The sequence below is a fragment of the Pseudopipra pipra genome, chromosome 11 (assembly GCF_036250125.1).
Source record: "Pseudopipra pipra isolate bDixPip1 chromosome 11, bDixPip1.hap1, whole genome shotgun sequence".
Taxonomy (NCBI): Eukaryota; Metazoa; Chordata; class Aves; order Passeriformes; family Pipridae; genus Pseudopipra; species Pseudopipra pipra.
The window spans coordinates 14,730,386-14,755,419 of NC_087559.1; the positions used below are offsets into that span (position 1 = coordinate 14,730,386).

Sequence of the window (25,034 nt, forward strand, 5' to 3'; positions counted from 1 at the left end):
TACAGGGAGCTTAGAAAACTGCCTTTATTCTATTAGTTCTTGGAAAAATGAAAATACAGAAAGAGTTTAGTTGGCTGCAGAACAGCAAGAAGTTCACAGGTTAGGAGTCTGATCACTACATGGTAACCAAACTTACACAAAAAGTTTCTTTTTTTTTTTTTTTAAAGTTTTGAAACTGGGTCCAGCAATGAATTTAAGGCAACTGAACAGTTCAGAAGCTTTGAGTGTGAGCAGGCTCTTTTCTCATCCCTACATCACGTCATGGAAAAAACTCCTCCTGGGTGTGCAGACCACTCAAATCATTCGAATGGGTCAGACTCTTACAAATGAACGGGGAAGAGGATCAGCTGCTTTCCATCGGACTTTATTTTCAAATACAGTTTCTTAAAAAACCCAGAACACCTTAACGCAGAGGTTACAAGTAACAGTATTAGGAAATCCAATTATACAAAAAATACTACATCTAAGCTGGGGTAAATAGATTTATTTTTGGTAACATACATTTAAACTGGCACTAATTACACAGTAACTAAAAGGTAACTAACATGAAACCACAGAACCCTCACTTTTCCTTAGCTGAATGGGACTCGGTCATTTCAGAGTGATCACATTTTGAAACTCATGTTTTTACACCACCGAGCCATGAAAATCAGATCTTCCTAAATGTGATAGCACTGAAGCTACGCTCGATTCCATACAGCCTTGTAACTGTTGTACTCAATTAGAATAGGACGTTAGTTATAAAGTAGTTACAGACCAATCCTCTGTGTTGACAGCTTTTTCTCTTTCTAGAGAGAAGAAAGAAGATAGAGAATTGTCTTCAATTAGCGCCTGGCATATCCTGTGAGTGCAGAAAAGGTTTGTTAGAGGAATGTTGAGGTTAACCTTGGGTGCACAGATGAATTTGATGCAGATTGTTATAAAAATCATGGTTGGCTTCTAAATACTGGTAGCAAGATGACTCGATTTTTAAATCTCTTAAGTAAATTATAGATAATGAAAAAGGCCAGTAATCATACACTAAGATTAATAAACAGCACTTCAAAATTACTCAAGTGCAGGGTGCTGCTTTGGCCATCTTCCTCTGGCCACGCTTTATAAGAGAAGGCACCCGGACTTTTTCTTGCCACGCCGGGCTTGCAAAGCAGCTCTAGTGGCCATTTCAAACACCTCCCTCACACCGTCTTTGGTCTTTGCCGAACACTCCATGTACCCGAATGCACCAATGCGGTTTGCCATATCCCGGCCTTCCTCGGGCTTGACAGGCTCCTGAAACAGCACAAAACCAGCAGGTGAGGTCAATCCAAACCCACACTGATCCTCCTTTTCCCACCCGGCTTCCCAACAAACGCAAAGGAATTTCTGGATTCAGTGCACATAATTAACTGGATAGTTAAGAATCCAGTGCCTGAGGACATGATCAGTTTTCTGACACCTCTAAGCCTGAAGGCTGCAAGACCCTTTGCAACTTGAGCAAATGATTGCTTATTTCTGAGGAAACATTTATGCAATTCTTCACTACAACTGCAAAAAACCCTATGAACAAATCCCAAAATTAATGCCTCAGTCTTTGTATAAGAACCTCAAACATTATGCTGCAGGAGCAAAAATTCCAGGACAGAGCAGAATATCTGCAGTCCCATTCCCAAGATGGGGGTTTCAGGCTCAATCTGAAAATGAAACCTCGTGATAGGCTCAGGAATGAGCTACAGCACCTGTGGTTATCACCTCAGAACACCCACCAATAAAACCATTTCCTTTCACATCCTGAACACACCAAATAAAGAACAGCTCCGGAGTGCCTGCTCTGATGTGCTGATCATCTCCTAATTAATTCCTTTCTACCTCAGGGATCCAGCTCTGCAGCAGAGAGCAGCTGACTGTTAGTAACCCCATACAGCCATTCTCATTGCTGAGGATGCCTTCTCTAAAAATTACATCTCCAAATAGGAAAAAAGAGACACTCAGTTAAAGGCAATAGATACTCGTGGTGTCTGCCATGGGCAGGTGTTGATCACACAGCCCACAGCAGCTGACAGCCAGCTGTGGGTGCCTGTTTAATGTTCTGCTACAACCACCACATGTCTTCCTTTTATTGTAAGACTCCCAAAGGAACCTGCCTGCTTCATTTTGGCCAGCTCTCGTCTTGTGTGCTCGTCATTCCTCAGGTCCTTCTTGTTTCCTACCAAGATGATAGGCACGTTGGGGCAGAAATGCTTCACCTCTGGGGTCCATTTCTCTGGGATGTTTTCTGAAAGAAATAAATAGAAGTATGACTGTACTAAAACCCACTTCTGGGGAGTTTTATTTTAAAGCTTTTACCTGAGTGGTTGTATCTTGCTAATCCACACCGATGCCCTTTTATTTTTAACTCTCAATACGGGAAGCAAATAAGACTGTTCTGGTATTGCCAAAAAAACCAAGCCTGTCTGTGGTAATTTGAAGGCTGAAGGACACATAACCTCTTGGCTTCTCTACATCTCTCAGTAGATACCTGGCAAGGGTTAGCATAGAGACTGCAAAGAACAGCATGCAGAAGAATTCTGAAGTAGAAAGTTATGGAATATTTTGCTTCAAGAGAAACATTTTATTCATCTCCAGAAGCTAAAGATGGGTGCAACACTGAAGCCTAAGTTTTAACTTCACTTCTTTTTATAAAGCAACATCAAACAACCGCTCCCAACTCTGCCATTAACTGTAGCAGAAATGTTCCACACACTAATTACAGATATACAAACCCAAATGCTTTGTGTAAGTCATTTCCAATCTGCCACTTCTCCCTACCTGTAGCAAATGAATTTGTGCTCATATACAAGAAACCCTCTCCTCCTCCTCACGGCCCTCCATGACTTTATTTTTTTAATGGAAGGATGACTTAAGGGCTTCTGAAAGCAAAACCTTGATAAATTGTATGGAGCAGGAAGTGCTGAACAGCCCAAAACATCTGGCTTTGCTTTCAGAAGCTCTCAGACGTTTGAGATTCACCTGTGGATGTACTTGCAGGCTGTGTAACCCCATTTTATCTTCATGAAATTCCATTCAGCTTTTGAACAGACATTCACTATTATGTATTATGGTATATTTTCTTGCTTGAAAGAACAACTTAAGGATTTTGAAGCCAGTTTTTGCTCTACATCCAAATCATCAATTCTGCAGCTGCACCTGGAGTGCTCAGGTGTGCTGGCCTTTAGATACTGCACAGCTGAAAAGCTCTTCACTGCTCCCAGGGACCCTGGGATATTGGTGAGCAGGAAGGGAGGAGAGGAAAGAAAATTTTTACAGAAACTTACTTTGAAAAAATGCTACCACCATGTATTTGTTTAGCAGACTACACTGGATGGATGGAGTAATTACCATTTTAAAGGGACAGAAATCAAAGTTCCAGAGATGCTGAGTCTTAGAAATGAGAGTATCTCTATCTCCTGCTCCTTATCCTCTTCAAAAACATCTTTGCAAGATCAAGTACATCAACATCTACAAATTAGATTTATATATCAATCAGTGAAGACTTGGACTGCACACAGAAGAGGTGCCCATCAAATACACACTTTTGAAATGTACTGTTTTTAGAGCTCAGAAGTCATAAATCAGGCAACTCTTTTCTCCATCAGAAGCAGATGGAAATCTCCATCCCTTGAAAGCAGACTAGGAGAGTGTAAATCTCCAGTCCCTGATCATTTCCACCCATGAGAGAGCCCCCTCCAGTGCAGCTCTAGCCCATGTTTTTAACTCAGGAAACAAAGAGCAAAAACCCCGGGGTTATTTGGGACCAATAACTGACAGTATTTCAAGCTTGAACAAATGGGGGAGTAAGGGGGAGGGAGGGTGGAAGGGAAGAAAACACAAAGCTAGTTCTCCCATTTACATAGAAAGTTACTCCATTTTCCTGGATACACTGTGGTCTTGGGTGTATAAGAACCTACAACTTCCAAAGAGAAATTAAAAAAAGAAGTAAAATTAAAACCTGGGAGGGCCATGCCCCTCAATGGTCCCCTTCTGTACTCACAGGGCTCCTGGACACAGCAGTGTAGCTGCAGCCTTTGTGTGCTGGGGGTCCCCAAGGCAGCCCCTCCAAGGGACAGGCACACAGCTGGGCTGGGGTGCTGACCTAGGGGAGCTGCCCCCTCTGCTAAGAGTGGCTCAAATTAGGCAGCAGAGCCCTGGCAAACACAGAGTGTGCTGTGGCTCTCGTGACCCTCAGTGCTGCTGAAGAACACAGGTTCCTTTAAGGTCTTATGTCTGACAACTGTACACTCAAACCAGCCTGAATTCTGGAACTAGGAAAACTCTCAAGTGAAAATATATTCTACAGCGTGATTTCCAAGGGGAATACAGTGGTTCCAACTCAGTGAGTGATCTACTTACCTAAACTATCAGGACTATCAATTGAAAAACACATAAGTATAACATCAGTATCTGGATAAGAAAGCGGTCTAAGTCGATCATAATCTTCCTGTCCTGCTGTATCCCACAAAGCCAACTCAACCTGCAAAATAAACATAAGGAGTTAGTCAGATCACCAGGGATGTTCTGATTCAGAAGCCAGTTACCAAACAGGAGTGGATAAAATATTTCAGTCAACGCCACTCAAAAGGAGGAGACTGTGGGACGAACCGCTTTGACAAGAGAACTGTGAGGAATTTTACATTCTGTAACCCCAAAAATCAATTTATTGCAGCTTATGAGATTTTTCTTTATATCTGTGACCAGTGTCAATTCTTTGAATGGATGTTAAAGCTACCAGCAGAAAAGCAAGACAGAGGAATCAAAGAGAATCAGCTCCAAAGGGCTGGTAATCTCTGACAAGCATCCCAGAAACACCAGTTTGCAGTGAAAGTGGACTAAGTATATACTTTTTAGGATTATGCACGTTTTCAATGGGTTACAGCTGGAACCTGTAGTGACTAAGAAATGTTAAGATTGTACTTATTTGTGCACAAATTCATTACAACTCCATCACAGCAGAAATGCACACTTGTAATTTGCTTTGAAACAAACCTGATTTGTGTGCAAAGCTTCCGGTTACCAAGAAGAAAGTACAGTACCTAATGTTCTGAATATTTCTACTTATGCTGGAGCCTGGGGAGAACACACCCACCATAGGATTGTTTAAAACTATAGAAGGAATTAGCCAACATTTAATCCAGGAAATTTAAAAACTATAATCAAGCTCTTGAGGCATACTCTAGCTTGAGATTCTCCGATGAGTCTGCCTTCGCAAAGGAGTGGGTTCCTTCTTGTTTAAACTCTTATGTTCAAAAACTCCAGGAAAAAAGTCCACAGCAGCTCAGATAAAGACAGATGGGCAAAACTGGAATGCAAATGTGAGGCTGAATGTGCAATGCAACTGTTTAGTTAAATTGTGAAGAGACAAAGCCTTAAGTTGCGCACATATACAAAAATAATGTTCTGTACTTCTGTCAGAAACACTCCTCCTCTCAGAGTCACTTCTGCACTTGCAGATGTGAATTCTGTGGCAAATGTTTATATTTTTTAGAGAGCTGTCTGTTGAAGGTTCCCTCTCATGACACTGGAATCGTTTCCTTTGCTCTACCTAAAAAAACACATCTCCTTCCATCACTTTTTTGTCTTCATGTGATTTCTGGACATTTCTGGTAATGCTCTTCTAGGAAAACAGAGGTAAGTGGCTGGTAAACAGAACAGGCTTAAGCACTGCTCTCCTATAAACTTCTGTAATCAAGTTTTCCGAAGACAAAGTCCTTGGATAAAACATATCCTCCAGTTACAAAAATAAAATCAGCTGACACTGCTCAAGCTGCTCATGCAATTTTTCTTTAGCTACCGGCTGCATATAGGCATGACTGCTGATAGGGCATGACTCCCTGTTCACTCATTCAGAGATGCAGAGATTCAGGCAGAAGGGAATGAGGAAGTTTGATTCAGTGATAAGAGAGAAATGGATCTCATACATGTTTCAAACAATACTCCTTAGAGTCTAAGATACAATACAGAAACTGTAGAAACTGTCACTTGGGGAAAAAGACATGTTCTAACATTAGTCTAAAAGTAAATTTTCTCTTACCAATTTATATTATGGGAGAGATAAGATCAACTAGCATGAACTATCACGACTAAACCCATAAGAAACCCATCCCTGTAACAGCAGGAAATCAAATGTAACATAAAGCCCCAAACTAGCCCCCAAAACTTTTTTGCTCCAATGAGGATCAAAACTGAGCAGTTTCAATCCATCAGTCACTGCATCTGAACTAGAATGGACTGAAAGATGTTCTGGCTGTACCTGAACCCAGAGCAAAGGCACATGTCACAGCAAGAGAGGGAAGCTCAGCACCAAACCTGCCACACGCCTGAGCTGCAGATCCACAGCACCGAGTCAGCTCTGTGTGGTTATGGGAGCAAACAGACACAGGCTGTGGCTGCCTGAGAGGGTTTGGAAATAGCTGAGCTTTCAAGGTGCAAACTTTCTGCTTTGTGTGCTTCCAGAGTATCCTGGAAAGTGACAATTTTACACATCACCCAGCACCTTGCTGACGTAAGCGCAGAAGGCAACCCACCCAGGGATCAGAGAGCAGCCTGGCAGCTGCCTCTTAGAGCAGGTGTCTGGCATGTCTCCTTGTTTGGTAAACAAAAGGACTCAAGAGCTCCACAAATTAAAAAGCAATTTTCAAAATATTTAAAACTAAAATGAAATATTTTAATGATTAATTTACTGAAGTACAAACTAAAGATGAAGCTCAGTGAGCCCTTGGTATGCCTGGCTGCTAAGAATTGTGCAGAACAGATGATGCTGATGTACACTACAAATATCAACCACCTTTGAAGCCTGTCAGTCTTCTGTTCTCAAAAGGATCCTGCACATGTCCAGGAGTGGGCATGAAATAAAAAGACTCTCCAGGAGTTAGTCTTTGTTAATCCAGGTAGGTCCCAGGTTGTTAAACACACATTGGATATGAGCAGGCTCTAGCAAGGCAAATATTTTTTTCCACAGGAACATGCTTAATATTGAAAAATATATTTACAACATAAGAACTACTCACACGTACTTATTAAACAACTCATTAAAGAAGCATGGAGATCTCCACGCTATTCTGAACAAACACAACTTCATTCTGGCTCTTACAGAGGGGTTCACATACCTGCTTTCCATCCACTTCAATATCTGCTACGTAGTTTTCAAAGACGGTGGGAACATAAACTTCAGGGAACTGGTCTTTGCTAAATACAATCAGCAGACAGGTCTTTCCACAGGCACCATCTCCCACTATAACCAGCTTTTTTCGAATGGCTGCCATAGCTGAAAAACAAAATGACAACTTATTAATTCAACCACTCCAGCTTTTCACTGAGATGCTGCTAATAATTAATAACCACTAAGTTTTCAATTAATGAGAACTTTTAAATCCACTCTTTTAAATCCACTCCATCAGAGATGCAGACAGATGTCTCGAGTGAGTTCAAATTCCCATCCCTTTAAGAAAAAACATTCCCCAGAACTTGTCAACACACTGATAAGCCACTAGGTGCAAAAATAATAGAAAGGAGAGGAGATGGGTCTGGTTAAGCATTTATTGATCTGTTCTAAAGGTTAAGAGAGGAACACCCAGAGAAAGTGAGTGAGTGAGCAGCACTGTCTAAGAGCACCTTCTCAAAAGTGTATTCCAGGCACTCAAATATGAGATGCTTCGATTCAAGGGCAGGAACATCATCTTGTTGCACTGAGTTGCCTTAACTACAAAGTGCCAGTCAGCTGGACTGAGGAGCACCTGCTGCCATGTCAGAGCACCAAAAGCAGGATCTTGAGGCAACCAGCCTGTTCCTCAGATTCCAACCACCACACTGCAAAGGATTTGGGCAGGGCACATCTCACTCCTCAACCCACTTTCCTTGGCATTGCTGCTACCAGGTTCATCCACCCTGCTACCAGCTCGCAGTAAGTAAAGGGGGGACACAGAAGGGGAGACCCCCGTGATGCTCCACACAGATCTCTGCTGTGCAATGGGTCAATTTGTACATCCATCACCTGCTCACAAGCAACTTTGACCTTTAGAAGATAGTATGGAAGCTTTAAAGGTTTAAGGAAAGCCAAGAGTCAGGGTGAGACTGAAGGGGATGTTTGTGTTGGATCTGGCAAATCAAACAAAACCAGCACTATATATGTGCCTGCTCTCTTCTTTCTTTCTCCAGGCACTTATTTGTGACCAGTGCTGGAACAAGCCAGAGATTTAGGGAGTGGCCTGGCTACGAGGGACTGGAATGAGAACAGAACCATAACTACTTTCTTCTCCATAACATAAAGGCACTCCAGGGGAAGCCGCTTAGTCATCCTGTGAAGCTTCCTGGAAATGGAGCAAACAGCAACGCCACCACAATACCTATGACTGCATGACCAAAACACCACAGAGAGAGCACCCCTGTGAGTTAACTTTTGCCATGACAAATCCAGAACAAAGTTTATGAGGATGACTAGGGCTGCTGGCAAGGAGGGAGGGGCTCAAAGAAGCACAGAAGAGATTTAAAGGACACAGCAAAAATATATTCCCCTTTCCACCTCTTCTTTTGCCTTATGAAATTAAGTAAAAAGGTAGAACTACCCATCTAAAAGCAACCTTTAGTACTGGTATATGGTGAAGAAGCAGTGGATTTTACAGAGATTCTGTACTTCTGCAAACAGAGAAGGACCATTTCAGCCCATCAAGCAGCAAGGGCTCAAGGATTTGTAGAGCATAGCTTTGCCAGACACCACTGCTCAAGAGATCCAAATCTATCTCTAAAGTGAGATTCTTTCACCTTGTGAATATATATGTACACAAGCTCAAGTTTTTTACTCTGGGGATTTGGGGTTATTTTTACATTTGTGGAAGGTTTTAAATGATCCAAGCTTTAAAAAGGTGGGGTTTTTTCAGTGGTTCTAGATGGTTTTGAACACTTTCTAGCAGTGGTAGTATTTGAATTTTACAGAACTGGAAATCATCTGTCCTCTGTACCATGTCAAGATCAACTACTTACAAGTTCTACCTAACGTCAGCTTTGGCTAATCTGCTCTTCAAGTCCTACAAAACCCCTGAAGCCGTCTACTCTTGTGCTCCACAATATTTAATAGCAGAAAACTTCCCCCAATAGTACCCTCAGCCTTCTTTGATGTAAGCACATTACTGTTTATCCTATTTGTCACGGCCACTGCAGAATAGATTATTCCCTTTCCCCAGTGCAGTTGAGAATACGTGTCTTCATTTAGTCTTCTCTTCGGGCAAAACAATTCCAGTTTATCCAAGCCTTCTCTGTAAATCGTATTTCTTAGACCTTCCTGTTGCTCCCTTCTGGGCAGAGTCCAAGTGGTACAAACATACCCAAGGGTGGAGCCCAAAAGCTGAATCCAGTATTTCTCCTAGGGCTGTATGAACAGTGCCCAGAGCTGAAGGATTATTTCACTGATCTTTCAGGATACCCTGCTGCTTAAACACCAGTCTGGAAGTGTATGACTTTTTCTTCCTTCCTCCCCTCCTCAGAAGACAGCACTGTTGATACATCCAGGTTTTAATTCCCAATAACTCCCAGATCTTTTTCATCTGGACAGCTATACAGTACATAGTCCTCTATTCACACAGCTGAATATTCCAGTGTCAGGCTTTTATTTATCCTTCCGCTCATTGATGTTTTATTCTACCTCCAGGTCCTAGCTCTGTCCTCCAGCTTAATCACAGTCTGTCAGATGCAAGTTTAATAATCATGATTCCCAGATAATTATCTAGGCCATTGATGAAACCACCCTGGAGACAAAGTAGGCGGATGACGGAATGGGGTAACCTGTCCTTCCTTGGTATCCTCCCTCTCTCTCCCCTCTGTGCCAGTGGCTGGGGCTCTGGCCTTTGATCACCTGTGTCACCTGCAATAGCATTTGGGGTAGGTGACCTTTTTGGCATCACCTACGGATAACTATTTTTCAATGGATTATCAGATCAACTCTTCCTTTATCTTCCTCTAAATACTTCCGTCACTCAGATTATTTTTTAAGTGCTCCTTGCCAGTTCAATCTCATTTTATGCTTTGGCCTTCTACATACTTATGCCTCAGGTCTACGAGGAAACTACAATTCTGTTTAAAAAAAAAAATCATTATCATCTAATGTATTGCTTTCTACAAATCCTTCCCTATAAAAGCTTGAAAAATTTATGTATATATGTAAAAAAATTATTTCAGCAGCTGTATTTTATCTCCTCAATATCTTTTTCCTGAGAAAAGCTTATCATGAAACTCTCCCTGCCTGAATGCTTCCTGAGATCCGTTGACATCATTCTGACCCAAGATGCCCTTCAGCAGTGTTTGCTCAACCACTTCCTTCCCACTGCTCAGGACCCGCCCCATGAGACTCTCCCCTGCTCACAGTCTTATGTGCAGGACAGTCCTCAGGGCATCTCAAACCTGCTGAGCAGTCCCCTCCATCTAGCACACTGAAAAACTAGGGAATTAAAATTCCCTCATTGCCAGCTTCTAGAGGATCCTTCTGGACGGTCACAAAAAGCCTCCACCACCTCTTTTTTTTGGTGACTATGGCATCCTCATCTTTTTTACTTTAGTTTCATCTTTGAGAGCACTACCACAGAAGAATTCCATCTGGAACAAGTGTGTTGTATAAAATTCAATTCAGGATGCAAAGATCACCACTTATAACCTCAAATTTTCAGAAACAGCCCAGATTATAAATGCTGGGTAGACACAGATGCCTCAGGATGTCAGGTCTGATCACTAGATAGACCCCTCCCTGATCCAGCTCAGAAGGAAGTCACCAAACACCACAACCATGTCTTCCTTCCTGACGTTATCAAAGAACCACAGAATGGTTTGGGTTGGAAGAGACCTTCACCATCATCTTGTTCCAACCCCCGTCATGGGCAGGGACACCTTCTACTAGACCAGGTTGCTCCAAGCTCTGTCCAACCTGGCCTTGAACACTTCCAGGGATGGGGTAGCCACAACTCCCCCAGGCAACCTGTGCCAGGGCCTCACCACCCTCACAGGGAAGAATTTCTTCCCAACCTCTAATCTAACCCAACCCTGCTCTGTCAGTTTAAAGCAGTTATCCCTTGTCCTATCACTACATGCTCCTGCCAGAAGTTCCCTTTCCAGCTCTCTTGTAGCCCCTTTAGGTACCACAAGATGCTCTAAGGTCTTCTCAGAGCCTTCTCCTCTCCAGGATGAACAGCCCCAACTCCCTCAACGTGTCTCCAGCCCTCTGATCATCCTTCTGTCCCTCCTCTAGACCTGCTCCAACAGGTCCACATCCTTCCTGGAGGTGCTGGGGCCCCAGAGCTGGATGCAGCACTGCAGGTGGGCTCCCATCAGAGCAGAGCAGAGGGGCAGGATTAGCCCCCTCATCCCGCTGCTCACGCTGCTTTTGACACAGCCCAGGACACGTTTGGTTTTCTGGGCTGTGAGTGCACATTGCTGGGTCACGTGGAGCTTTCTGTCAACCAACACCGCCAAGTCCTTCTCCTCAGGGCTGCTCTCAATCTGTTCATCCCCCAGCCTGGGATTGCCCCAACCCAGGTGCAGGGCCTTGCCCTTGGCCTGAACTTCACGAATTTAACCACATTAGTGCTTACAAACTTTACAGCTTTATGGTACCTGAAGTTTCTTCTCTCTGGTGAGGGTGAACTCTTATTGGCTGCCAGAACACCACACTTCACTTCTACTGAACCTGCTCAGGGATGGACACTGCTGGTGAGCCTGCAACCAGCTTTCTTCTCATGACAAATTCATCTTGTCTGGACCACTCAAAGTGTTTGTGTATGGAAACCGGTCTACTGGTGCCACAATGTCCCAAATCCCCACGTGTGGTCCTCAAATTTTAGCAGCTATCTGGCCATGGCAACAGCAGCCCATCATTCATGCATTAACACATTTACAGTAATAATTTCCTAATTTAGAGGATTCAGCGTGCAGATCAGCATCTTTCAGCTGGTTATTTTTAGATAAAATAAATACATTCCTCTCCAGTGGGCAGCTGTAAGGGATTGTCTGGTCTGGCAAAGACTCAGAAAAACAACATCTTGGTAGTACAATAGAGAAAAAAATTGATTGTTAGAACGGAGCTATGTCTTAGCGGTGAGTATCACAAGGACAACACTAAGAGCATTCACAGCAGTAGGGTCTTTCTGCTGCATTTTGACATGCCCTGGTTTTCTTAATCAAGTATTCTGAAACATGGAAATACATCAAATTTGTACGAGCAGTGTGTGGGAATCAAAGCACTTTGCTGGGCTGAAGAGTTTAATTTAAGATGGCCATTACACACAATTTAGTATTTGCTGCAGCCCAGCCTGTCACCAGTGAGTGTGTGTCTACATTTAAAGCTAAAAAACCTAAGAGGATGTAACAAATAGACCAAATCCAAGCTACTACTACCCCACTGTAACTGAACACAACTGCTACACATTCATCCTTTTACACAACACATAGAGCAGGGAGAGACCAATAAATCCAGAAAGCTGCTGGAACTGCATCACTGATGATGCACACAGAACATTGAGCCAGAAATGTTCTATCTCAATTAGTGTAGCAGAATGGCTGCAATGATCTTCTAGGAGAATTTGTGCTGTCTTCTGCAGCAAGACAAGAGATCTGAAATTTTTCCTACTCTTAAATGAACCACTCCTCCCACCTTTGCATTTATAGGATTCTCAAAACCAGCTAGTCTGCTAGATTCAAAGTGGAAACTCTCACAATGTGACTCAAGTGACTCATCTGAATGGAAGAGATTCAATTCTGACATTTCCTCAACCTAGGCCAGTGTCTTTCACAGGTATTACAGGAGTTTTTTCATTTACTCAATCCCACTAACATCACAGGAGGTTACAACACAAGGAGCTCCTGTTTGCTGAGCTGCCACACTAATATCCTTGTTACATTAGGCTGCTGTTTCTAAGGGCAGTAACGCTCCCAGACCTCTGCAGCATAAAGCCCTGTTTGTTAAGGGAATCTACTCCAGAAGTACTCCAGAAGAATTGGAAATGGGAAAAATATTTTTTTCCTGTGTTTTAAATGTACTCCCCCCCAAGTATTACTGTTTACTGTAAGGGAATTTGTCTCTTCAGCATGCTATTTATTTTTCCAAAAAACAACTTTTCCAGTGCCTCCTCTCCTGCAAATCCCAAGGCCACATAGCATGAGTGAGGATTGTGGACACTGCTGACATTCTGAAGTTGGATAAGCTGCCAGGTTTGTCTGTCTCACTACAGATCTCATCCTGGAGAAAGATGGAAGAAACAGCCCTTTACCATCACATAGATATCATGACTAGATTTAATTTCAATTACCAATTAACTACTACCAACTTTATACTGCCTGCTTTACCACAGGGGCAGATCCCTTGTATAATGCAGAATTTTGTCCAAAAAAAAAAATCTGGATTATTGCATGTTAGCAAGTACCCAGTAGAAGCAGTTCAGCAGGATCATTAAGGATGTTTCTGATGCTGGGGTAGGGGAAACATCCTTTAAATCCTTTCCCACCTAATCTTTTTGAAGTCCTTAAAACCAGAATGTTGGAAGGCAAAGGTTTTGAAATCTTAGAAAGGCTGCCTTGCTGCTGACTCCTCCACACAGCACTTACAGAGTTTGCTGCCGAGTGAATTACAGCCTGGCACTCTTCTTGCTTGCTTCATTTCCCCTTCGTTCCCTCAGCCCTGCCCTGGGAGGGACCAGAAGACAAAACACTGCTCAAGTGTCCCCCACCCTGACCAGTCAGGCCCTGCCCTCTACCTACCACACGGGAGAACTGCCCCTTCACCAGCACCTGAACTGCCTTGGCACCAGCACCTGGATTTACTCTTAAAATAGACTCACTTTTGTTCAAGTCTGAGGGGAACGAGGAAAGATTTTCCCCAGAGACTCCACTGATGAAGAGTGGATAAGCAGGTTTTTCCCATAGTTTTCTTCTGGCCATCTAGCAAGATCCAGCATCAAAACTGAGAACTACCAAAGCAGTTTGGAGCTCAAAGCAGATCAGCCCAGAGGCAAACAGGTCTGCTTTTAGGGCAGTGTGTACAGCCAGTGAAGAAAAAGACTGAACATGGAGCATCTGACCGGGTGAAATGGTCCAAAGACCATGACCAGGGAATGGGGAGGGGACAGGCAAACATGCCAAGAGGAAGATGGCAGAAGGATGTAACAGCTCAAATCCACCCTTCCCTAGAGCAGAATCCAGGATTCCCACATCTCCCAACAGGGGGCAAGAGTCTCGACCTTCTCCACGGAAGTCCCAATGGAAAATGTCAGCAACTATACATTTTGTAATTCTTTTTCACCACTGCACTTCTCATTAGTGAAAACATGTATAAACAGCTGTCAGAAACATTGCAGCTTGCTGCTGAAATGCTAATCCTGCTACCTTAAATCAGCTTCTTTGAGCATATGCAAGCCTATATGTGCTGTCATGCCTTTTCTTTCCCACATAACCAGCACAGGATGGCCATGCTCTTACACAGCGATAGTTGTGAAGTAAAGGAAAGTAGGATCTCAATTCACCTCTTAGAAAAGGTGCCAAACAGGGAGCAAACAGCCTTGGGACTGTAACAAGAGTAAGAAAAAAAATTAAAGAAAAAGGTGATTCAATCACACCAAGGAGTCAGATAAAACCCGTTTCTGCTACAGGGTTCCTAAAGGATCCTGGAAGAAGTACACACCCCAAAACATTCTGCAGGTGACCACTTATTTATTGTCCTGAACTTATCTGTACAGCTGCACTGACAGTAAACCCAGACACACTCTGTGCTCAGGTGATCTGCTCTTTTGACACCATGTACAACCTGAAATCAAGCACTACTGGGGTGGAAATACAGCTCAATTACAACCCACTGGAATACAAACACTAAAAACATGAATGCAGTCTTTGCTATTGAGGAGACAGTCAACACAGTTTATTGCAATAATTGAGATTTTCTTAATTCTGTGCAAGTTTGCCTGTGAACACTTGCACTCATAAACCAAAAAGCCACGCTATTTAAAGCGTTGCTAACAAGGCCTTTGGGAAACAACTATATTTATATTCCTTACTGCAGCCAGCACATAAAGCAGTTTGACAGTACTGCAAAATAGACCTATTTCTAACTACAGCACTATGTGGGAGCAGTTGGTGAGAAAAAGCTATCTGCTGGGGTTTTTTTGGACGGTTACATATGAAATTCAACACTTCCAAAAAGTCCCAAAGCTGGCAAATAACAGGGCAGGCTACTGATGTTGCACGTTAAATGTAATCCGCAGAGAAATGGAAATTTTCTGTTTTAAGACTGAAGTGCAATTGAAAAACTGACATAGAAGGACGGTGTAGTATCCAACAGGATTAAATACTGAACACGGGAAGGCCCTTGGACAGGGCAGGCTGAGTGCTTTCTGCTAGCAGTTCATTCAGACCGTGTGTTAACCAGGCTCAAGTCTGGCAAATTTTACTAGTTTGGAAAAAGTGCCTTGCAAACAGAGCTGAACATTTCCAGAGCCAGCTTTAAATCGGGAGCACTGCAGCTGTGTTCACCCCCATTTAATGAACCTCCCCAGGCCTCAGCTAACTCCACAAACAACCAGCTCAAGCCTCTTCGTACCACATCACCAGAACTGGGAGCAGTGTCAGCTTAACTGCATTAGGTCTTTGCAGCATTGGTTGCCAGCCCCAGTGAACCCTTAATGACTGAATAATTTTATACTGTCATTACAAGTTATCAAAAAATATAAAATACATGTTTCATAGGCACAGGCATACGATGCATCTCCGTTCAGCACACTGTGTTGTTCATGCTGCCTCTGCAGTGGCTGGGATGGGGCAGGAGATTCCACATCCAGCACAAAGCCTGCCAGTGCAACGTTTTGGAGGAAACCTGAATCACCTGTCAGCACTAGATCTGTGTTGGGTGTCATGCGGACACAGTACGTCTAATCTGAGATATCATGTGAAGTCTCAAAGCAGGATTCATCCTATCAAGTTGCAGCCTTTGCCCTTGCTTTCCTCTTCAGGATAAATCTGTATGACAACACTCAACTCATCTCCCTCTCAGAGAAGAAAATTGCTTTGGATTCTAGTAAATTTCCTTGATTTTTAACCACCACAGGGAAGAGCAAAACACTGTGCTTTGCTCTCCTGCCCTGTACAGCCCACCTGCCCCTGCTTTATGGGAACGACGCCCCAGCACCATCAAACTGGTGAGAACACACAAACTATCTTCTGTTAAAACGCACAAACCACGATCTGTGCAACCTTCTACACCCAGCACTGCGTCCCACAAGCAGCTCCAACACAGACACTGACCACTGGACCAACTTGTCCTTGCAGCTAAACTTAACATTTCCTATACCTCGAGACTCACAGACCATCCTTTGCTAAAAGTCTGCACACATATGGGAATGGGTATATTGAACTGGAGCATTCCAGATGATCTTAGGGTTGGATTCCTTTGCAAAAGGAAAAGAGGAAAGATGAATGAGAAGATTCCCCCTCCATGCTCTCCAACCATTTTCAGCTCAGGAGCTTCTTGGGTCAGACGTGGTTCCCATGAATCTGGTAACCTCAAACAGATTTCTCTTCCACGAGCTTGTCCAGACTCCCTTTGAACCCATGTAAACTTCCAGTACACACAATATCCTGTTGGAGGGAGTTCCCACAGCTTAATTACACATTGTGTGTAAAGCCACTTCCTTCAAATTCAAGATTGTCCCTATTAGTTGCTTTTACTGCCTCCTAACTCTGAAATGGAAAAACAATGAACGCTTTACCTCACTCACCCTCTTCCTGCTGCTCACGCAACACACTTTCCAGACTGCAGCATCCCAATATAGAGCTGGTTATTTTTTTTTTAAATTACCTTTACACCTTTGACAGTAGTTACTGTCTGCTCCCAGTGTAAGGAATAACAAAGTGGTAGAGGTGTCACAGTGAAGTGCTTCAGCCGGGAGGGCTCTTGAAAGCCCAGCAGCACAGCTCTGTGCACCTGCCCATCCCTTCTCCATCCCACCCCCAAACGCCCCTGGGCTGCTGCAGCAGCTCCAGGAGCGGGAGCCTGGAGGGACACCCCTATTTTGACAAGGTGTGCTGTTAAATCCATTTATGCCCTATCAGAGAACCACACCCTGAGCTGCGTTTCAAGTGCAAACAAGCCACAGCTTGGCCATTCCCCGGTACATGTTTCACTTGGTGCATTAACTCAAGTGCAGACTACCTTGACTCTAAAATAGAAGTAACAGAGAATCCCGGACCAAGCTCCTGCTCCAGCAGTTGGTTACATTTTCTGCATCACAATGAGGTTTTACTTGTCACTTCCTCATTTCTTCAATCTCTGCCAACTTCCCATTATTGGCATTTTGCGTTTTCTCCAGGTGACCACTAAAAAAATACAACCCAAGAGCCCAAATCCTTCATGTTCTCACTAGACACAGACTTACCTGAGCCTTCACTTGCCTTTTACAGCTGTCCTCTTTCTACCAAATTTAATATGAACCATATTGATTTTGTTCTGGCTTAGTTTCTCACTGAAAATGACGTGCAATTACTGTCAAGTGCTAACCGAAGGCTAAGATGAACACTTGCACTTAGGAACCAAACTAAAACAATTAACACGAATTGTTTCTATTTCCCCCACTCCAGGTTGAGTGACATTGCCTTAATTCTTTCCTGAACGCTTTGTTACTTATGCCATTATTGTGCCTGGGATTGATGTCTTAGTCTGATGGGATTATAATCATTAAGCTTGTCCTACTTCTCTTTATTATTACTGCATATTAGCATTCTTTCAAACTCAAACTGCGGCAGTATGTAAAGAACTTTCTGGAAAAAAAAGTTACATAAACCCCTCCATTCTCAGGCCTGAGATCTTCAGAGCTGAGATACATCTCAAAACAGAGGTGTCAATTACCACCATTAGGTGTGCAGTATAATTCAACCTTTTCTTTTTTTTAAACTTAATGAGATAATCGAAATACCTGATTACAGGGAAGTTCCCTGTGTATAGATAAATAACTGCCAAAAGATAGGAAACTGGATAGAAAGAAATGCTCAGCACACTAAGAAAATCACCCGTGGAACCTGCACAGCTTGACATTCATAAATCACCTGAAAAAGTGAGGAAAAACAGCAATACAACAAAATTTACTGATGATGTCAAGATGTACAGGTAGTAAAGGCAAGGGCTTAGTGTGATGAATTTCAGAACCTTAACAGGCTCTGTGCCTGAGCAATAAAATTTGAAATAGATAAATGTGAAGTGATACGCAAGGTAAAAACCAAATTCAACTTCCTATGTGAAATTATGGACTGGGAGCTGATCACTGTAACCCAAGGACAGTATTTTAAGGTTATAGAGTTAACTCCTTTAAAATACAAGCTCAATACTCTGAAGTGCTACAATTTTTGTTTAAGATTCCAGTATTAAGAACTAGGAAAAAGCGACCAAAACAGATATCTTTAACATGATGTAGGACTAACGCCTGTATTTTCTGACAGTGTGCAGCTGTGATCCTGCCCGTGTCAAAAGGCTGTACAGGAACTGGAAATGACTCAGAGCAGAGCACACGGATGATTAAACTACATAACAGTGACCATATGAGGAACAACTATGGCAGAACTGGGAAAAAAAAGCCTGGAAGAGACACGACCAAGGAAGAAAATGACCAAGCACTGTGCTAAGATCCTAAGGAGAGGTAAGGAAAGCTGGGCCTGAAACAAGGACAAGGGCACAGGGGATGAGCCAGGCTGGAAGCAAAGGCAGGCCCAGCAGGACACATGGCAAGGCCTTGTTGTTTCTACCACATTTCAACTTTTTAGATTCCATAATTTCTTAGTCATCGGCTTCTCTTTGAGCTCCCTTTTCCTCCCAGTTACTTCCATGATTTTGAGTTTCTGTTTTCTATTTTCTACATTCAATTTCTGCTTTTCTCCTATTTCATCTGTAGGGCTTTCTTGCATTGTTTTTTAAGCGTGAACAAAACAGATGCCTTCATTTCCGTTCCAAGCCAGGTTATTTAATTCACATTCAACACTTGATGGGGGAAAAATAGCACAAAAGAAGGTTCCTGAAAAATCTTTTTTAAGCATGTTTAAGCCAAAATTGTTAGAAACTAGAACAGCAATATGGGCAAGCAAAACTGTCTTTTAACATTGTCACCGTACATCCTGTTTTGCTAACACTGAACTTAGCAAGGCCCTCCTGATCTACTACAAGTTGTTCTGAACTATCTGCAAAGTTCACCTCACACTGTTCACCTCCCTATTGTTATATAATTAGTAAGTTAACACTATTTCAGAACCCAAGGAAGAAGCCTAATTTGAGCATTTCTCCCCTGCCTTACTCTACCACGCACAGTCCCTCTCCAAGGCTGAAGGCAAAGTTTGGATTACAGGGGCAGGAAGCAGGATTTTGTCCTCATGATTTGTGGCTGCCATTGCTGTCCTTCCACCCTCACTTCACATTCCTGCTACTTTGCCCCTGACTACATCTTTGCCATCTGCAGGCATGGGGACTTAAGAGAGCACTTCTCTTATGCAATACCGAGTCCCAAGATTACTTGGCACAAAATGAGATTAGGGCTTAATATTGAGGTAATTATAGTAGATCTCTGGATTTCCACGTGTGTGTAATCTGCAAAACGCTTTGCATTTGGGCCAGTTTTTTCTTGGAGTCCTCTCTTCCCAGACACCTCCAGCATGTCACATGGGCTGTGGGGCACCACACACTGAACAAGGCAGGTTCTGCTTGGGTGAGGTGGCTCTGTCTCCTGCTGCCCCACAGCAGGCAGCAAAGCACATATGGACAAGAAAAACTAACACTAACTCTTCTAGACAACCATCTTCTTGTACCCACAGCTGACACTCACCTGTGTTCCTTCTCTTCTCCCACCACAAGATATCTGCTGCAACTGCACAGGCTCAGATCAAACACCCAACAAGTCCAGCACCCTGCCCGACACATGCAGGGATCTCAGATGACTGAGTAAAAGAAGGAACAAACACACTGATGCCTCTGAAAGTGTATTTTCTCAGTTTCCAGTTTGGGGGGGTTATTTTTTGACAGCATTTTCTCCTGTGATTTCATCTGTTGGGTTCTGGAGCCACGTAAATCGTTGTCATTCAGAGCACTCTGTGGCGCTGCATTCTGCGGTCTCAGTGCAGACTGAGGGAGAGGCACCATCGGTTTTGATCTAGACCAGACTGTGCTCAGTCATGTCTTTGCCAAGCTGAAGAGTTCAAATCTTTTTAAGCATCCCTTGTATGGAATCCATTCCTTATCTCTGATCAATTTTTTCAGCCTCATCTTTGCTTTTCCAGTTGCAGTGTATCTCAAAGTGCCTCTCCCTTTGTGCCAATCCGCTGTAATCAGCGTGCTGAGAACTGAGAGCCGTGATGCTTTCCCCCTGTTTTCCTTTTTTATTCCTTTCCCAAAGCCTCTCACATTTGCTCATATGATCACTGTTGAACATTTAACTTGCATTTTCACAGAATTATGACAAGCTCTTCCTTTTAAGTGGCAATAATTAACTTTCACCCCATTAGTGCATAAACAAATTAAGATTTCCCCCCCTTGTATTTATCTGGAACAAATTTAATTTGGCATTTTGCTGCCTGTAATTCATGTCAGAAGGACAAGTTGCAATTCTTCCTAGCCAGCTCTTGTTGTTTCTTCCCTTTCTACTCAACACCTTTCTCACCAGAACATTTATGAGTATGCTGAGCAGTAGAGGTGTAACACACATCCCTATTCTCTTGCCCCAAACTTCCCTTCTCTGTCCTTGTTGAGTCATTTAAAACCTCCAACAGATATAACCTGCACTGTTTCCTTTGCAAAAGTCACACCAGCTTTCTCCTACTGTAAGTTTATAGTCCATCTGGTTACTTCTTTTTACCATTTATTTTTTAAAAAGGCATTGAACTCTGTGATATCCTGCTGAACTGTCTTTAAGAACTGCTACCATGTAAATCATCTTCTATTTCTCTGGCTTCAAGGTATTAAGTGAGAAGTTACACAGCGTAATTAATAATTTGGTCATTTCAGGCCCAAGTTTCCTTTGGAACCCTTGGGCGAGCACCATCTGGTCTTGGCATCTCTTAACTGTATTTATCACTTTGCTCTAAAAATTACTTTGCTGACAATTCAAGCACAGACAGATCTTCCAATGAGTCCTGTTCCCCATAAAGAGAATTTCTGGCATAGGAACCTCTTTGGGCTCCTGGACTCCTCCACGGGAAACAGGAACACACATAAGTCATCTAACTTTCTACTCGTGCCTTCATCATCAAATATTTCTTTCACTTCTTCACTCCAGCACCTTTCTGCTTCTGATGTACTTGGAAAATGTTTTTTTCTGGGCTTTTTTGCCATTAGTATGACATTGCTCAGAGTCTCTCTGGCAGGTACTTGTATTTTTCATTTGACTTGCCAGAGTTCATGTTTTTATTTACTTTTCTGGTCAACTTCATGGCTTAAAACTTTCTGAAGGCTGTACTCTTATTTCTAATACTTTCTTTATCCCAAACTGCATGCTCATTCTCATCTGTCAACATTCCACAGTGTAATTTAAAATCTTCCCAAAAATATTTTCAATTTCAAGCGCAGAAGCCTAGTTCTGCTGCGGTTTACATGGAACCCAGCCTTTCCAAACAGCTCCTGGACTGAGGTTCAAAAAATGAGCCAATTCACTTGGTCAGTATCAAGTCAAGATCCCACTGTAAGATGGCCTTCTCACCTCCCACAGTTGCAACAGAGCAGACAGGAGGTGAAGAATAAAGAGCCTCCAGGTGTGAAATATAAGAAAAACTAAATGTTAGCAAAGAATGCAAACAGAGATAACTGGTACTTGGAGAGCTGCTGGTTCTTTCAAACCCCTGACACAGGCAAGGATAACTTTCATTAAAACTGTGAAGATGAGGAGGAATCACTGGGTACACATCCACACTGGTGACCTGCTCCAAATGTGACAGTTCAGGCCAGGTGAGACAGAACTATTTGTGGTTACAAAGCACTGCTAATTAACTGAGCAAAGAGATTGAATTGAGCCCTGTTTCTGATTAAAAAACAACAATAAAAAAGCAAGCAGAAAACCCACAACTGTCAGAGCCTGAGGAAAGCAAAACCTCATATTTGTTGTGGGTGTACTGCCCAATTCTACTGGGTATATTTGTGACTTTCCATCTGTTCCTTTTACCAGGGACCCTGGTCATGAAGGATGGTCAGGGAAAGACAGCAAACCTTCTCCTCATTAGTTTAATTAGATGATTCACTTAGGAAGGACTGGCTGTTAGTTGTGTGGATGGCAAATATCTTAATTAAAAGGTGGTCTATGGATACCTTAGTTCTTTTACAGTCTCAAATGTTCTTCCCAAGTGAAAACATGGTGACAGTAAAAGGACAGAAGAGAGTATGGACAATGCAGTGTTGTCCTACCAACTCCAATTAAGCTTTTGGTACTTTTATTCAGAGTCCAGAATGAGTGATAATAAAGGCCAGAAAGCACCCAGACACATGGCACTGGTGTAAAAGCAACAATAACTTAACCAGTGTGCCACAGACAGTCTTTTAGGATATTTGTGCTTATTTTTGAGATGATCTCAAAAGTAATATGCAACTACTTCTTTCTATTTAGCTACTCAGCTATTCACAGCAGGGGAGGAATCCCATCAGCAGGCAAGGAGCAGAGGATTTCCATCCAGGTGTGTGCAGATGCATGGCTGTACCCCGGGAGGGAAGGTCAGCTGCCATTTGGTGCATTTATTTGTTCTGTATCAGAGAGTTTTACCCCTTACTACGTGTTTACTGGGACAGAGCCACGGAGCTACTGTGAAAAAACACAAGCAAAGATGATGAACGTTCCAAGCCCCCTCCAAAATATCAAACTGCTTTTTATTTGGAATTTGCTTATCTGAAGAGCCATCACCAGTCCTACATCCTAGTGGTGGTTAGGATCATTTAGGATGTTTTTACTGTCAATTCCTGGCTCAGAGAACTCCCCGCCTCTGGCGCTCGGCCGCTGTGGCACTGAGCCAGAGCGTGAGCTTGGAGAACGAGGAGGGATAACATGAGAGCTGCTCAGCTGAGCTCTGCTCTGACTGAGTTTATTTTGCCCCTCGTGTGAAGGTGCATTTATGTCTTGAGAAACTTTTTTAAAAAAAAAACAACCCTCCGTGGTGTTAAATGATACAAATCACCTATTCAAATTAATTTACGTCAAGCGTTTATGCTGAATACACTGTTAAACATCCCAGTGAACTAATTAAAGTGAAATAAGGCTAATGGCAGTTTTTCTTTTTTTAAACATGCAGCCTCGGTCCAAATCAGAGCCAGAATTAGACCGTATATCTGAGAGAAGAGAAATGTCAGTGCTGTGTGACTGGAGACCTGGGTAAGGCCAGAACAGGGCAGGAGGAAGGCACACAGATGCATCAGAAGAGCCTTCAACAGAAAGCAAATATTTTCACAAATAATCTTTTCAGAGAGGGAGAGACTTTATATTTCCATACTGGGAAAAAAATCCCCAAAGAAAGCCACTGGAGAATGTAATACTTTCAGTCACAAACAACACTTAGGGCACGTAAAACTAACTTTTGAGATTTTTGAGAGGATAAAAGTTTGCTTCTAGAAGAAACAGGCCATTACAAAGTCACACAGATGACAGAGTTGTTACCTAGTTAAAGCTCTGGGGTTAAAAAAAAAAGCAACGACAAACATAACATTCCCTAGGTAGGTCTTAGGGTTTAGTTTTCTGCAAATCCTGTATCACACAGAGAAAGGGTGGGTGGGAACCACTACTCATGAAGAGTTCCCTACAACAAACAGGTGAACTGCACCAGAGAGAAACAAAAGCTGGATATGAGACAGCAACTAAAAACAAACAAACCTCCCCTCCAGACACCTCGCAGGGACAGACTTAAAGGGATATCAAAGTAGTTGTGGTATCATTTGAGTGGGAACAATACTTTGTCCTGAGCCTCTATAATGACTTTAACTCTGCAAATCTCTATGAGAAGTTTTTGGGTCATTTTTTCAGACTGAAACACAACCGAAGTGGTCTCGAAGCTCCTCTCGCCCCTTGGCACGCACGGTTCGGGCAGCTTGTAGTTTAAGGCCGGGCAGTTTCAGGACCCCGATTGTGCCAAAACCCGCCGGGCGCTCCCCGGCACACCCGCCCCGGCAGAAAACCAGCCCCCAAACTTTGCCGTCTCGCTCCGGAGGGGGATTCCTCCCCGAGCTACAAGTTGAACCCCGCGCAACCCCCGGGCAGCCCCTTCCGCAGGGACCCCCGGGCGGGACCCCGGGGCGACCCCCGGGGCGGGCGGGGCGCGGCCCCGCCGGCGGTGACGTCACACCCGGGCCGCCCCTCACCGGGACACCCCCAGTGCCGCCCGTGTCACCGCGCGGGGGCCGCGCCGCCCCCGCCTCGCCCCGCACCGCCCACGGCCGGGCGGCGGCACCGAGACCCGGGCGGGGCGCGGGCGGCTCCGCCGGGGGAGCCCCGGGGCCGCGCCCCTCCGTCTCCTCTCCTCCCCTCCCCTCCCCCGCTCCCGCCGCCCGGAAAAGGCCCCGTTACCGGGCTCCGGCAACTCGCGGAGGGGCCGCCCCCGCCCGCCCTCCCTCCCTTTTGTGCGCGGTGGTGGCGGCGAGAGGCCCGGCCGGGCCCGGCCGCCCCCGCCCGCAAGGCCGCGGGCTGCCGGCGGGGGCGGGCGGGCCCCACCCGGCGGCGGCGGCAGCGGCGGCGGCGGCAGCGGCGGCGGGAAGGGAGTAGAGAAGCCGGCGAGCCGCCCTCACACCGTCCCCGTCCGGCGCGGAGCCCCCCCAGTACCTGCGGCCTGCGCTGGTCCGGCTCCCGCCGCCTCCTGCTCCACAGGCCCAAGCGCGAGCGGCGGCGGCGGCGGAAACGGGCGGGGCGGGGCGGGCCGTGCGCGCTCCCGGCTCCGCGCGCCGCGCGCGCCCCCGCCCGGCCGGCCCGGCCCCGCCCGGCCCGCGCGCGCCCGCCCCGCCCCCGGCCACTCGCGGGCCAATCGGCGGCGGCTGCGCGCGGGGCATGCCGGGAAGGGGCGCTATAAAA

At 44.3% G+C, this 25,034-nt stretch overlaps 1 protein-coding gene across 1 annotated transcript; it reads right to left on the bottom strand.

The window, feature by feature from the left end:
• Positions 1-24,922, bottom strand: RHOA (ras homolog family member A). Its single transcript, XM_064667719.1, has 5 exons — positions 24,789-24,922; positions 7,119-7,276; positions 4,366-4,486; positions 2,121-2,251; positions 1-1,269 (listed from the first exon to the last, which is right to left on the bottom strand). Exons 2-5 carry the CDS (start codon positions 7,272-7,274, stop codon positions 1,096-1,098), a joined length of 582 nt encoding a protein of 193 aa, XP_064523789.1. The 5' UTR covers positions 7,275-7,276; positions 24,789-24,922; the 3' UTR covers positions 1-1,095.
• Positions 24,923-25,034: the final 112 nt, after the last annotated feature.

Excerpts from the sequence above, each read along its gene's own strand:
- RHOA (XM_064667719.1), bottom strand. The coding sequence starts at position 7,274 with ATGGCAGCCATTCGAAAAAAGCTGGTTATAGTGGGAGATGGTGCCTGT. Across the intron at positions 4,487-7,118 it reads TTGAAGTGGATGGAAAGCAG|GTTGAGTTGGCTTTGTGGGA; the intron begins GTATGTGAACCC and ends TTTATTTTGCAG. Across the intron at positions 2,252-4,365 it reads TGATAGTCCTGATAGTTTAG|AAAACATCCCAGAGAAATGG; the intron begins GTAAGTAGATCA and ends TATTTCTTTCAG.